This window comes from Oncorhynchus nerka, linkage group LG13, assembly GCF_034236695.1.
Source record: "Oncorhynchus nerka isolate Pitt River linkage group LG13, Oner_Uvic_2.0, whole genome shotgun sequence".
NCBI classification, from domain to species: Eukaryota; Metazoa; Chordata; class Actinopteri; order Salmoniformes; family Salmonidae; genus Oncorhynchus; species Oncorhynchus nerka.
In genome coordinates, this window is record NC_088408.1 from 19,725,421 (window position 1) to 19,737,638 (window position 12,218).

General features: G+C 43.5%; 1 protein-coding gene across 1 annotated transcript; it reads left to right on the plus strand.

The window, feature by feature from the left end:
* Positions 1–118: 118 nt before the first annotated feature.
* Positions 119–6,315, plus strand: slc25a47a (solute carrier family 25 member 47a). The gene is made up of 6 exons (XM_029650506.2): positions 119–495; positions 1,800–1,843; positions 3,067–3,138; positions 3,267–3,446; positions 4,222–4,492; positions 4,699–6,315. Exons 1-6 carry the CDS (start codon positions 459–461, stop codon positions 5,010–5,012), a joined length of 918 nt encoding a protein of 305 aa, XP_029506366.1. The 5' UTR covers positions 119–458; the 3' UTR covers positions 5,013–6,315.
* Positions 6,316–12,218: the final 5,903 nt, after the last annotated feature.

Here is a 12,218-nt window from a genome sequence, read left to right on the forward strand (position 1 = left end):
GATATTTAGCATTAAACAATTACTGGTTTTGTGCTAGAATAACATTTGCTTAGAGGGCATTTGTAAGGATAGTTCATTTTTATGTTGAATATGTTGTTATAGTCCTATTACATTTGTAATTATTTTTTCAAAAGCTTTGATAAAGCCATTCAATGTCTGTTTCAGTGTGTCTTTGACACTTCAAATACTGTCATTGCTTAGACACGATGGCTGTTTTGAAGCGTACGAACCTATCAATGGCAACTTCGGCATTATTCGGCTACACTCGGCTCCTCTGTTTCGTAACCCTCAACCGAACATACACGTGGTATTTTGGTATGAAGGACGCAGAAGCTTCACATAACTGGCTCGAATAGTCCTTCTATAACAGGCAAAACAGTTTACACAACGACAATCAGTGGAAGCATGAGAAACATGCAGTGATATCGTTTTCACACAAGTTATCTTATGATTGAAGAATGCATATCGCCGATTTTGCGGCAGGATCCATAGGAGGTACGTAACCTATTGCGATCTCGAGGCTGTATAGCGTTATTTAAAAACAACGTCGCCTAATATGAATGTCGGTTGTCCGAGCCCTGAATAACAAGCTCATGGAAAATATCATTCATAGGAATTATGTGTGCGTCGTCAATAATATTTGGAGGTTCGTTCGTTATAGAAGTTTGTGACCCCACTCCTTTTGGGGGCTTTTGAGGTTATACCGTAACAGCCTAGACCTCTGCGTATATAGAGAGTCTATATATATAATAGTCTATATAATTGTACAGGAGAATGTTACCTGGAAACCCGATTTAGAATTGCATTGAAATCTCTGTCGGGCAGAAATCTGCGACCTTTCACGACCTCAATATCCCAGAATGTTGAATACAATTATATTTGAAGGCACTTTACCTTTTGTCCATGTTCATGCTGTTGGTTCTTTTGGCGGTAGGGATGTAAGACAATATGTACACATAGAAGTATAATTACATACACTTTTCAAAGCAGTGGTAGTGCCTTCAGATTTATATGACCTGAAGCATGCGCACAATATGAAAATACATGTATACAATGAGATGCATGCATACTTGCATACTTGCGCGTGATTACATTGTTCTGTGCATGGTGATAGAAATCTGAACACACTACCAGCGCTTTCAAAAGTTGATGTAATTATACTTTCCTGCGCATATATTGTCTTACATTCCTACCGCCAAAAGAACGAACTGCATAGACAACAAATTGTATTCAACATTCTGGCATGTAGAGTTCGTGAGAGGAACATTGCCTGATTCAAACCCAGTTTTTTTGTCCAACATTGAATTCAATACAGTTCAATTCAGGAATGTCCAGAAGGCCTCAAAACCCAAATCCTAATCCTTTTCTAAACATAGTAACATCTTTGGCAGTCTATCCTCCTTGATTAACCAGGCCACCTCATGCACCTACTGTATGTTACTTTGTGTCAAATACATTTTTTACAGTATTACAAAGTATCCATTTAATGTTGTGTGGCAGTCAAAATTGATATGCCATCACAATGTTAGGATGATGTAAACAAGGACCAGCATGGCAGACTGATATGTACTCTCATACATGTATCTAGTCGTATTAGCAACTCCTTCATTTACATTTGGTGATAGAAATGTGGTCATGTTACCACAGTAAGACCTGGAGTTTGCTTAATTAAGATGGTTAGCTAACACAGATGTCATCATTCACCAATCAAGCTAGCTATAATAACATTGTAATAACAACGTCACCTAGTCTGCTATGTGTGTGGTCTTTATCATTTCCATTCCTCTGTCTAAACACAGGGGCATGTGGTGTTGCTGTGGGATATCCGCTTGATACAGTAAAGGTAAGTGTTTTGATGTTAATGTGTTTTATTGAAGTTGAGAAAAACCATACCAGTCAAAAGTTTGGACACACCTACTCATTCAAGGGTTTTTCTTTATTTGTACTATTTTCTACATTGTAGAATAATAGTGAAGACATCAAAACTATGAAATTACACATGGAGAATCATGTAGTAACCAAAAAGTGTTAAACAAATCAAAATATATTTTAGATTCTTCAAAGTACCCACCCTTTGCCTTGATGACAGCTTTGCACACTCTTGGTATTCTCTCAACCAGCTTTCTGAAGAATGATTTTCCAACATTCTTGAAAGAGTTCCCACATATGCTGAGCACTTGTTGGCTACTTTTCCTTCAGTCAGACCAAAGGACAGATTTCCACCTGTCTTATGTCCATTGCTCGTGTTTCTTGGCCCAAGCAAGTCTCTTCTTATTATTGGTGTCCTTCAGTAGTGGTTTCTTTGCAGCAATTGGACCATGAAGGCCTGATTCACGCAGTCTACTCTGAACAGTTGATGTTGAGATGTGTCTGTTTACTTGAACTCTGTGAAGCATTTATTTGGGCTGCAATCCGAGGTGCAGTTAACTCTATTGAACGTATCCTCTGCATCAGAGGTAACTCTGGGTCTTCCTTTCCTGTGATGGTCCTCATGAGAGCTAGTTTCATCAAAGCGCTTGATGGTTTTTGCTACTGCACTTGAAGAAACTTGAGAAGTTCTTGAAATGTTATTTATTGACTGACCTTCATGTCTTAAGGTAATGATGGGCTGTCGTTTCACTTTGCTTATTTCAGCTGTTCTTGCCATAATATGTACTTGATCTTTTTACCAAATTGGGTCTATTATCTGTAATTGAAATGTTAATTGTTAATTGAAATGCATTCCAGGTGACTACCATGAACCTGATTGAGAGAATGGCAAGAGTCTGCAAAGCTGTCATCAAGGCAAAGGGTGGCTACTTTGAAGAATCTCAAATATAAAATATATTTTGATTTGTTTAACACTTTTTTGGTTACTACGTGATTCCATATGTGTTATTTAATAGTTTTGATGTCTTCACTATTATTCTAAATTGTAGAAAATAGTAAAAATTAAGAAAAACCCTTGAATTTGTAGGTGTGTCCAAACTTTTGACTGATACTGTACATACCTAAAGATGTTGTCATGAGCCTTATTCTGGTGATGACATAACTCCTGCTAGGCTGAACTCTTCCTGACGTTGACAGGTGAGGATACAAACTCAGAAGCAGTTCACTGGAATTTGGCATTGCTTCATAACAACGTTATCTAAAGAAGGGGTGAGTGTCAAGCCTTTCCGCCATCAAGCAGTCCTAATCAGTTGGTTCATCAGTCACCTTATCTTAATGTCTAAACTGAGAAGCACACTGACCCACCCTCCTCTCTCTCCTCTCTCCTGTACCTCCAGGTCCATGGCTTCTTCAAGGGGATGTCCCTACCTGTTACCACGGTTTCCATGACTTCCTCTGTGGTGTTTGGGATGTACAGGAACTGCCGTCAGTGTCTCAGTCAGCTGAGGGGAGGACCAGGAACCCCAAACACCAAACCAGAAATCTTCCTCTCCGGCCTGGCCGGGGGTGTGGCTACGGTGAGGAGTTTTATTTCTGAGGATATATATTCTTTTGTTGTTGTTTTCCAGAATGAACTTTCACAGGATTTGTGATTGTATGACCAATGTATTTACTTTCTAAGGGAGGACAATGTCATGTTATCCAGACTTGGACCTTATTGTTCACCCTGCTACCATCTAGAAGGCGGCGACAGCACAGGTGCATCAAAGCAGGGACCGAGAGACTGAAAAACAGCTTCTATCTCTAGGCCAACAGACTGTTAAATTGTCACCACTAGCTGGCCTCCGCCCAGTATCCTGCCTTGAACATAGTCACTTTTACTAGCCGGCTACGACCCGGTACTCTACCCTGCACTTTAGAGACTACTGCCCTATGTACATAGTCATTGAACACTGGTCACTTTAATAATGTTTACATACGGTTCTATCCACTTCAAATGTATACTCTGTATTCTAGTCAAGGCTCATCATATACATATTTATTTATATTCTGGACTCTGACATTGCTTGTTCTGATATTCCTTAATTTATTTCTCAATTTCTTGAGGGAATTGTGTGTAATGTTTTGTACTGTTAGGTATTACTGCACTGTTGGAGCTAGAAACAATAGCATTTTTTTGCACCTGCGATAATATCTGCAAAATATGTATACTCAACCAATAACAGTTTATTTGATTTATTGACATTATTTGGTTTTAAAATATGGTAGTCCTGTTACAGTGTAATTAGTGAGTAACTGCCAACCTGTATGTGAATTCACTGACTGTCCCGTTTCCTTATTCTGGTCTCTCAGGTGACAGTGATGTCACCAGGCGACATAGTGAAAGTCAGGCTGCAGTGTCAGACAGAGTCCATGCGAGCCAGAAAAGGGGCCAACTTGCCCAAACCCAAGTACCGCGGCCCCGTCCACTGTCTCCTGACCATCGTCAGAGAGGAGGGGGTACTGGGGCTCTACAGGGGAGCTCTGCCTCTCATGCTGAGAGACGGACCGTCCTACGCCACCTACTTCCTGACTTACAGCACACTCTGTGAGTGGTTCACCCCGACTGGAAAGAAGGGACCAGGTGGGTGAGATTCTATTTGGTCCATAGCTTACCTTTTGACCCTCCAGCTGGTTTTCTATTGGTCCAAAGCGTGGGCTTCTGTCCTCAACAGGATACAACGTTGGCCTCTTATGAATGTGTTCTACTCTACAAATGGTTAAAGTAATTATTGTTGTAGTTCATAGATAGAGCATTTAACCCTAATCCCTATCTCTTGCCATTCTCAGAGTGGACAGGGGTGATGCTGGCTGGCGGGGTGGCTGGTATGACCGGCTGGACAGTGGGTACGCCCATGGACGTGATTAAGGCTCGCCTCCAGATGGACGGAGCCAGGGATATCAAGAGATACAAGGGCTTTGTCCACTGCATCACAGAGACAGTCAGGATGGAGGGGTCAGGGGTGTTCTTTAGGAGCTTGGGTATCAACTGTCTACGTGCCTTCCCTGTCAACATGGTGGTGTTCGCTACCTATGAACTCCTGGTCGGCTTCCTCAGAACACAGCCTGATGCTATAGAACCCCCCAAACTAGAGTTTGAGTAGACACTGAGTGATTAACCGAAATGTTGGTTATATGTTGGTTATTTTTTGTTTTTTAAACAACTAATTGACCAATTAGTTCAATTATTTTAATTCCATTTCATTTTTTTTTCTGTTAGCTCAATGCGCACATCGCACAGTTTCTCTGGAGATAAATCCGATCCCGCCTGAACTGTGCAATGTACAGTAGTAGGGAGTTGAAATCTCCAATAGGTTAGAGCATAAAACGCTGTAATTAACTGCAATGACCTAAATCCATTGCGCAGATGACTTGAAATTAAATAATACATTTATTCAAATAAAACGAATGTAATATATACAACAACTGAAATATTTTATTAAAGTAATGTGAATAAATTATGGTTAATAAGTGATAGGCAGTAATGGGAAGTCACTACCATCATGGGACTTTTATTAATTGTTTTATTCTGTTACAGTATTCAACCCACATAATGCATAGTGCATTTAATGTATAAAAAATAATCAAAATTGAAAACTGTAATTATTTTGTAATAATCTAACGGGAACCGAACCGACCTCAAAAAGCATAAATCGCTCGGCACTAGACACTGGACTTGTTAGACAAATGTACCTCTCTCTCATGATTGTACTCCTCCTCTCTCTTGATTGCACTCTCTCACACTCCCGGTTCGTCTCTCTGACCGTCTGTCTGACCTGTCTGACTGTGTTTTTCTCTCTCTCTCTCTCTCTCTCTCTACTCTCTATTCTCTACTCTCTCTCTCTCTACTCTCTCTTTCTCTTCTCTCCCTCTCTCTCTCTCTCTCTCTCTCTTCTCTCTACTCTACTCTCTCTTCTCTCTCTCTCTACTCTCTCTGTCTCTCTCTCTACTCTCTCTCTCTCTCGGGTCAGTAGAGGGGTTAGATCAGTGGTCACCAACCGGTCAATCGTGATCGACTGATCGATCCCCAAGGCATCTCTAGCCGATCTCCAAATATTTCTGTAAAAAACCCAACTCTAAAGCATTGCGTTCCTATTTTTTTGTATTCCTCTTGTGCAGTTGGCTGTAGGCGCACCCGATTCAGCTATCCTGCGCGCCGGGAAGCCAAAGTGTTCAGATTTTGAACCGTTTCATGTGTCTGAAGGGACAAACTCTGTCTTCCCCACGGGCCCCAAGAGCAAATCAAGTGCACTAAGTTTACATACACTTAGTTTGGATTTAATAAAACTCATTTTTCAACCACTCCACACATTTCTTGTTAACAAACAATAGTTTTGGCAAGTAGGTTAGGACATCTATTTCGTGCATGACACAAGTAATTCTTCCAACAATTGTTTACAGACAGATTATTTCACTTACTGTATCACAATTCCAGTGGGTCAGAAGTTTACATACGCTAAACTGACTGACTTTAAACAGCTTGGAAAATTCCAGAAAATTATGTCATGGCTTTAGAAGCTTCTGATAGGCTAATTGACATCATTTGAGTCAATTGGAGGTGTACCTGTGGATGTATTTCAAGGCCTACCTTTAAACTCGGTGCCTCTTTGCTTGACATTATGGGAAAATCAAAAGAAATCAGCCAAGACCTCAGAAAAACAAGTGTAGACCTCCACAAGTCTGGTTCATCCTTGGGAGCAATTTCCAAACGCCTGAAGGTACCACGTTCATCTATACAAACAATAGTACGCAAGTATAAACACCATGGGACCACTCTGCCGTCATACCACTCAGGAAGGTCTGTCTCCTAGAGATGAACGTACTTTGGTGCGAAAAGTGCAAATCAATACCAGAACCACAGCAAAGGACCGTGTCAAGTTGCTGGAGGAAACAAGTACAAAAGTATCTATTTCCACAGTAACCTGAAAAGCCGCTCAGCAAGGAAGAAGCCACTGCTCCAAACCGCCATAAAAAAGCCAGACTACAGTTTAACTGCACATGGGGACAAAGATCTTACTTTTTGGAGAAATGTCCTCTGGTCTGATGAAACAAAAATAGAACCGTATGAACATAATGACCATCATTTTGTTTGGAGGAAAAAGGTGGGATGCTTGCAAGCCGAAGAACATCATCCCAACCGTGAAGCACAGGGGTGGCAGCATCATGTTGTGGGAGCCTTTTGGTCCTAGACTTGGCGCTCCGGTACCGCTTGCAGTGCGGTAGCAGAGAAAACAGTCTATAACTTGGGTGACTGGAGTCTGACAATTTTATGGGCTTTCCTCTGACACCACCTATTATATAGGTCCTGGATGGCAGGAAGCTTGGCCCCAGTGATGTACTGGGCCATTTGCACTACACTCTGTAACGCCTTGTGGTCAGATGCTGAGCAGTTGCCATACCAGGCGGTGAGGTCAGGATGCTCTCGATGGTGCAGCTGTAGAACCTTTTGAGGATCTGGGGGCCCATCCCAAATCTTTTCAGTCTCCTGGGGGGGAAAAGGTTTTGTCATGCCCTCTTCATGACTGTCTTGGTATGTTTGGACCATGATATTTCGTACGTGACGTGGACACCAAGGAACTTGAAACTCTCGACCCGTTCCACTACAGTCCCTTTGATGTTAATGGGGGCCTGTTTGGCCCGCCTTTTCCTGTAGTCCACGATCAGCTACTGGTCTTGCTCACATTGAGGGAGAGGTTGTTGTTCTGGCACCACACAGCCAGTTCTCTGACCTCCTCACTATAGGCTCATTGTTGTCGGTGATCAGGCCTATTGTGTTGTCGGCAAACTTAATGATGGTGTTGGAGTCATGTTTGGCCACCCAGTCATGGATGAACAGGGAATACAGGAGGGGACTAAGTACACACCCCTGAGGGGCCCCAGTGTTGAGGATCAGCGTGGCAGACGTTTTGTTGCCTACTCTTACCACCTGGGGCGGCCCGCAAGGAAGTCCAGGATCCAGTTGCAGAGGGAGGTGTTTAGTCCCAGAGTCCTTAGCTTAGTGATGAGCTTCGTGGGCACTATGGTGTTGAACGCTGAGCTGTAGTCGATGAACAGCATCTGTCACGACTTCTGCCGAAGTCGGTTCCTCTCCTTGTTCAGGCGGTCGATGGCGATGGCTAGAAGATCGGTGACAATCTATTTTTCATGTTCCATTTGGTTTGTGTTGTTTTCACACTCACCTGGTTTTAATTCCCTAATTACATGTTGTATATGTTCCCTCTGTTTCCCCCATGTCCTTGTCGGGAATTGTTTATTTGTAAGTTATTCGTGCTATGTTTTACTGGTGCGCTATGGTTTTTTACCCATGTGTTTGTTGTTTTATTTGCCTTTAGTTTTATATTTTAAACTGCTCCGGCTATTCACCACGTTCTGCTCTCCTGCGTTTGACTTCCCTGCCACCAGTTACTCACGTCTTACAGCATCCTCACATAGGTGTTCCTTTTGTCCAGGTGAGAACGGCGGTGTGGAGTGCGATTGAGATTGCATCATCTGTGGAACTGTTGGAGCGGTATGAGAATTGGAGTGGGTCTAGGATGTCCGGATGCTGTTGATTTGAGCCATGACCAGCCTTTCAAAGCACTTCATGGCTACCAAAGTGAGTGCCATGGGTCGATAATCATTTAGGCAGGTTACCTTCGCTTCCTTGGGTACAGAGACTATGATGGTCTGCTTGAAATGTGTAGGTATTACAGACTCAGTCAGGAGAGGTTGGAAATGTCAGTGAAGACACTTTACAGTTGGTCCACGCATGCTTTGAGTACACGTCCTGGTAATCCATCTAGCCGGTTTAAAGGTTTTGTCCACATCGGCCACCGAGAGCGTTATCACACAGTAGTCCAGATCAGCTGGTGCTCTTGTGCATGCTTCAGTGTTGCTTGCCTCGAAGCTAGCATAAAAGGCATTTAGCTCATCTGGTAGGCTCGCGTCACTGGGCAGCTCACATCTGGGTTTCCCTTTGTAGTCTGTAATAGTTTTCAAGCCCTGCCACATCTGACGAGTGTGATAAAAAAAATTTACACTGTATTGACGCTTTGCTTGTTTGATGGTTTGTCTGAGGGCAGAGCGGGATTTCTTATAAGCATCCGGATTAGTCTCCCGCTCCTTGAAAGTGACAGCTCTTGCCTTTAGCTCGATGTGGATGTTGCCTGTAATCCATGGCTTCTGGTTGGGATGTATGTAAGGTCACTGTGGGCATGACGTCATCGATGCACTTATTGATGAAGCCGATGACTGAGGTGGTGTATTCCTCAATGCCATTGGATGAATCCTGGAACATATTCCAGTCTGTGCTAGCAAAACCGTCCTGTAGTATAGCATCTGCGTCATCTGACCACTTCCGTATTGAGTGAGTCACTGGTACTTCCTGCTCTAGTTTTTGCTTGTAAGCAGGAATCAGGAGGATAGAATTGTGGTCAGATTCGCCAAGTGGAGGGCGGAGGAGAGCTTTCTATGCATCTCTGTGTGTGGAGTAAAGGTGGTCTAGGATTTCTTTTCCTCTGGATGCACATGTGACATGCTGGTAAAAAAAATTGAGGTAAAACTGATTTAAGTTTACCTGCATTAAAGTCCCTGGCCACTAGGAGCACTGCTTCTGGGTGAGCATTTAAAAAACATTTTTTATGGCCTTATAGAGTTGGTTGAGAGCTTTCTTAGTGGCAGCTTCACTTTGTGGTGGTAAATAGACGGCTACGAATAATACAGATGAGAACTCTCTTGGCAGATAGTGTGGTCTACAGCTTATCATAAGGTACTCTACCTCAGGCGAGCAATACCTCAAGGCTTCTTTAATATTAGGCATCGCGCACCAGCTGTTATTGACAAAAAAGACACACAGACCCACCACTCGTCTCACCAGATGTAGCGTCTCTGTTCTGCATGGAAAATCCCGCCAGCTCTATATTGTCCGTTTCTTTGTTCAGCCACGTCTTGGTGTAACATAAAATGTTACAGTTTTTAATGTCCCGTTGGTAGGATAATCTTAATAGTAGGTCATCAATTTTATTTTCTAATGATTGCACATTAGCAAGGAGAATGGAAGGCATTGGGAGTTTACTCATTCGCCTCCGGCTTCTCAGAAGGATCCCCAATCTGGTTCCCCTTTTCCAGTGTCTTTTCTACACGCAAAAGGCGTGGATCTGGGCCTGTTCCAGTGAAAACAGGAGATCCTTCTCGTCGGACTCGTTAAAGGAAAAAGTTTCTTCCAGTCCGCGGTGAGTTATCGCTTTTCTGATGTCCAGAAGTTATTTTTGGTCATAAGAGACGGTAGCAGCAACATTATGTACACATTAAGTTACAAAATAAGTTAAGCAAGAAAACTTACAAAATTGCACAATTGGTTGGGAGAATGTAAAACGTCTGCCATGTTCTTCGGCGCCATCTTTACGTTTAAATAATGCAGTGTGACTCGAGTTTCGCCATCAGCTGGAAGACGGTGTCCCTTTTTGGTCAGTGTCAGCAGAGGAAAAGGAGAGCGGCGTGACGTTGAAAGGCAGATCGTCAGTCTGCTGCTCTCTCTCTACATCCACTGACACTGACCATCAGATGCAGGCACCATCAGCCCAGTAAACTAAATAAAAAAATACAAATATTTTAATGTATGCTCACTCAGCTGTAAATGTATGCTCACAAGTAATACAACAATTACTACAGGGACTAGTGAGAGAGTGGTATGACTACAGGGACTGGAGAGAGAGTGGTATGACTACAGGGACTAGTGAGAGAGTGGTATGACTACAGGGACTGGTGAGAGAGTGGTATGACTACAGGGACTGGAGAGAGAGTGGTATGACTACAGGGACTAGTGAGAGAGTGGTATGACTACAGGGACTAGTGAGAGAGTGGTATGACTACAGGGACTGGTGAGAGAGTGGTATGACTACAGGGACTAGTGAGAGAGTGGTATGACTACAGGGACTAGTGAGAGAGTGGTATGACTACAGGGACTGGTGAGAGAGTGGTATGACTACAGGGACTAGTTAGAGAGTGGTATGACTACAGGGACTAGTTAGAGAGTGGTATGACTACAGGGACTAGTGAGAGTGGTATGACTACAGGGACTAGTGAGATAGTGGTATGACTACAGGGACTAGGAGAGAGAGTGGTATGACTACAGGGACTAGTGAGAGAGTGGTATGACTACAGGGACTAGTTAGAGAGTGGTATGACTACAGGGACTAGGACTGGTATGACTACAGGGACTAGTGAGAGAGTGGTATGACTACAGGGACTAGTGAGAGAGTGGTATGACTACAGGGACTAGTGAGAGAGTGGTATGACTACAGGGACTAGTTAGAGAGTGGTATGACTACAGGGACTAGTTAGAGAGTGGTATGACTACAGGGACTAGTGAGAGTGGTATGACTACAGGGACTAGTGAGAGAGTGGTATGACTACAGGGACTAGTGAGAGAGTGGTATGACTACAGGGACTAGTGAGAGAGTGGTATGACTACAGGGACTAGTGAGAGAGTGGTATGACTACAGGGACTGGAGAGAGAGTGGTATGACTACAGGGACTGGAGAGACTACAGGGACTAGTGGTATGACTACAGGGACTAGTGAGAGAGTGGTATGACTACAGGGACTAGTGAGAGAGTGGTATGACTACAGGGACTAGTGAGAGAGTGGTATGACTACAGGGACTGGAGAGAGAGTGGTATGACTACAGGGACTAGTGAGAGAGTGGTATGACTACAGGGACTAGTGAGAGAGTGGTATGACTACAGGGACTAGTGAGAGAGTGGTATGACTACAGGGACTAGTGAGAGAGTGGTATGACTACAGGGACTAGTGAGAGAGTGGTATGACTACAGGGACTAGTGCGAGAGTGGTATGACAATAGGGACTGGAGAGAGAGTGGTATGACTACAGGGACTAGTGAGAGAGTGGTATGACTACAGGGACTAGTGAGAGAGTGGTATGACTACAGGGACTGGTGAGAGAGTGGTATGACTACAGGGACTAGTGAGAGAGTGGTATGACTACAGGGACTGGAGAGAGAGTGGTATGACTACAGGGACTAGTTAGAGAGTGGTATGACTACAGGGACTAGTGAGAGTGGTATGACTACAGGGACTAGTGAGAGAGTGGTATGACTACAGGGACTAGTGAGAGAGTGGTATGACTACAGGGACTAGTGAGAGAGTGGTATGACTACAGGGACTAGTGAGAGAGTGGTATGACTACAGGGACTGGAGAGAGAGTGGTATGACTACAGGGACTGGAGAGAGAGTGGTATGACTACAGGGACTAGTGAGAGAGTGGTATGACTACAGGGACTAGTGAGAGAGTGGTATGACTACAGGGACTAGT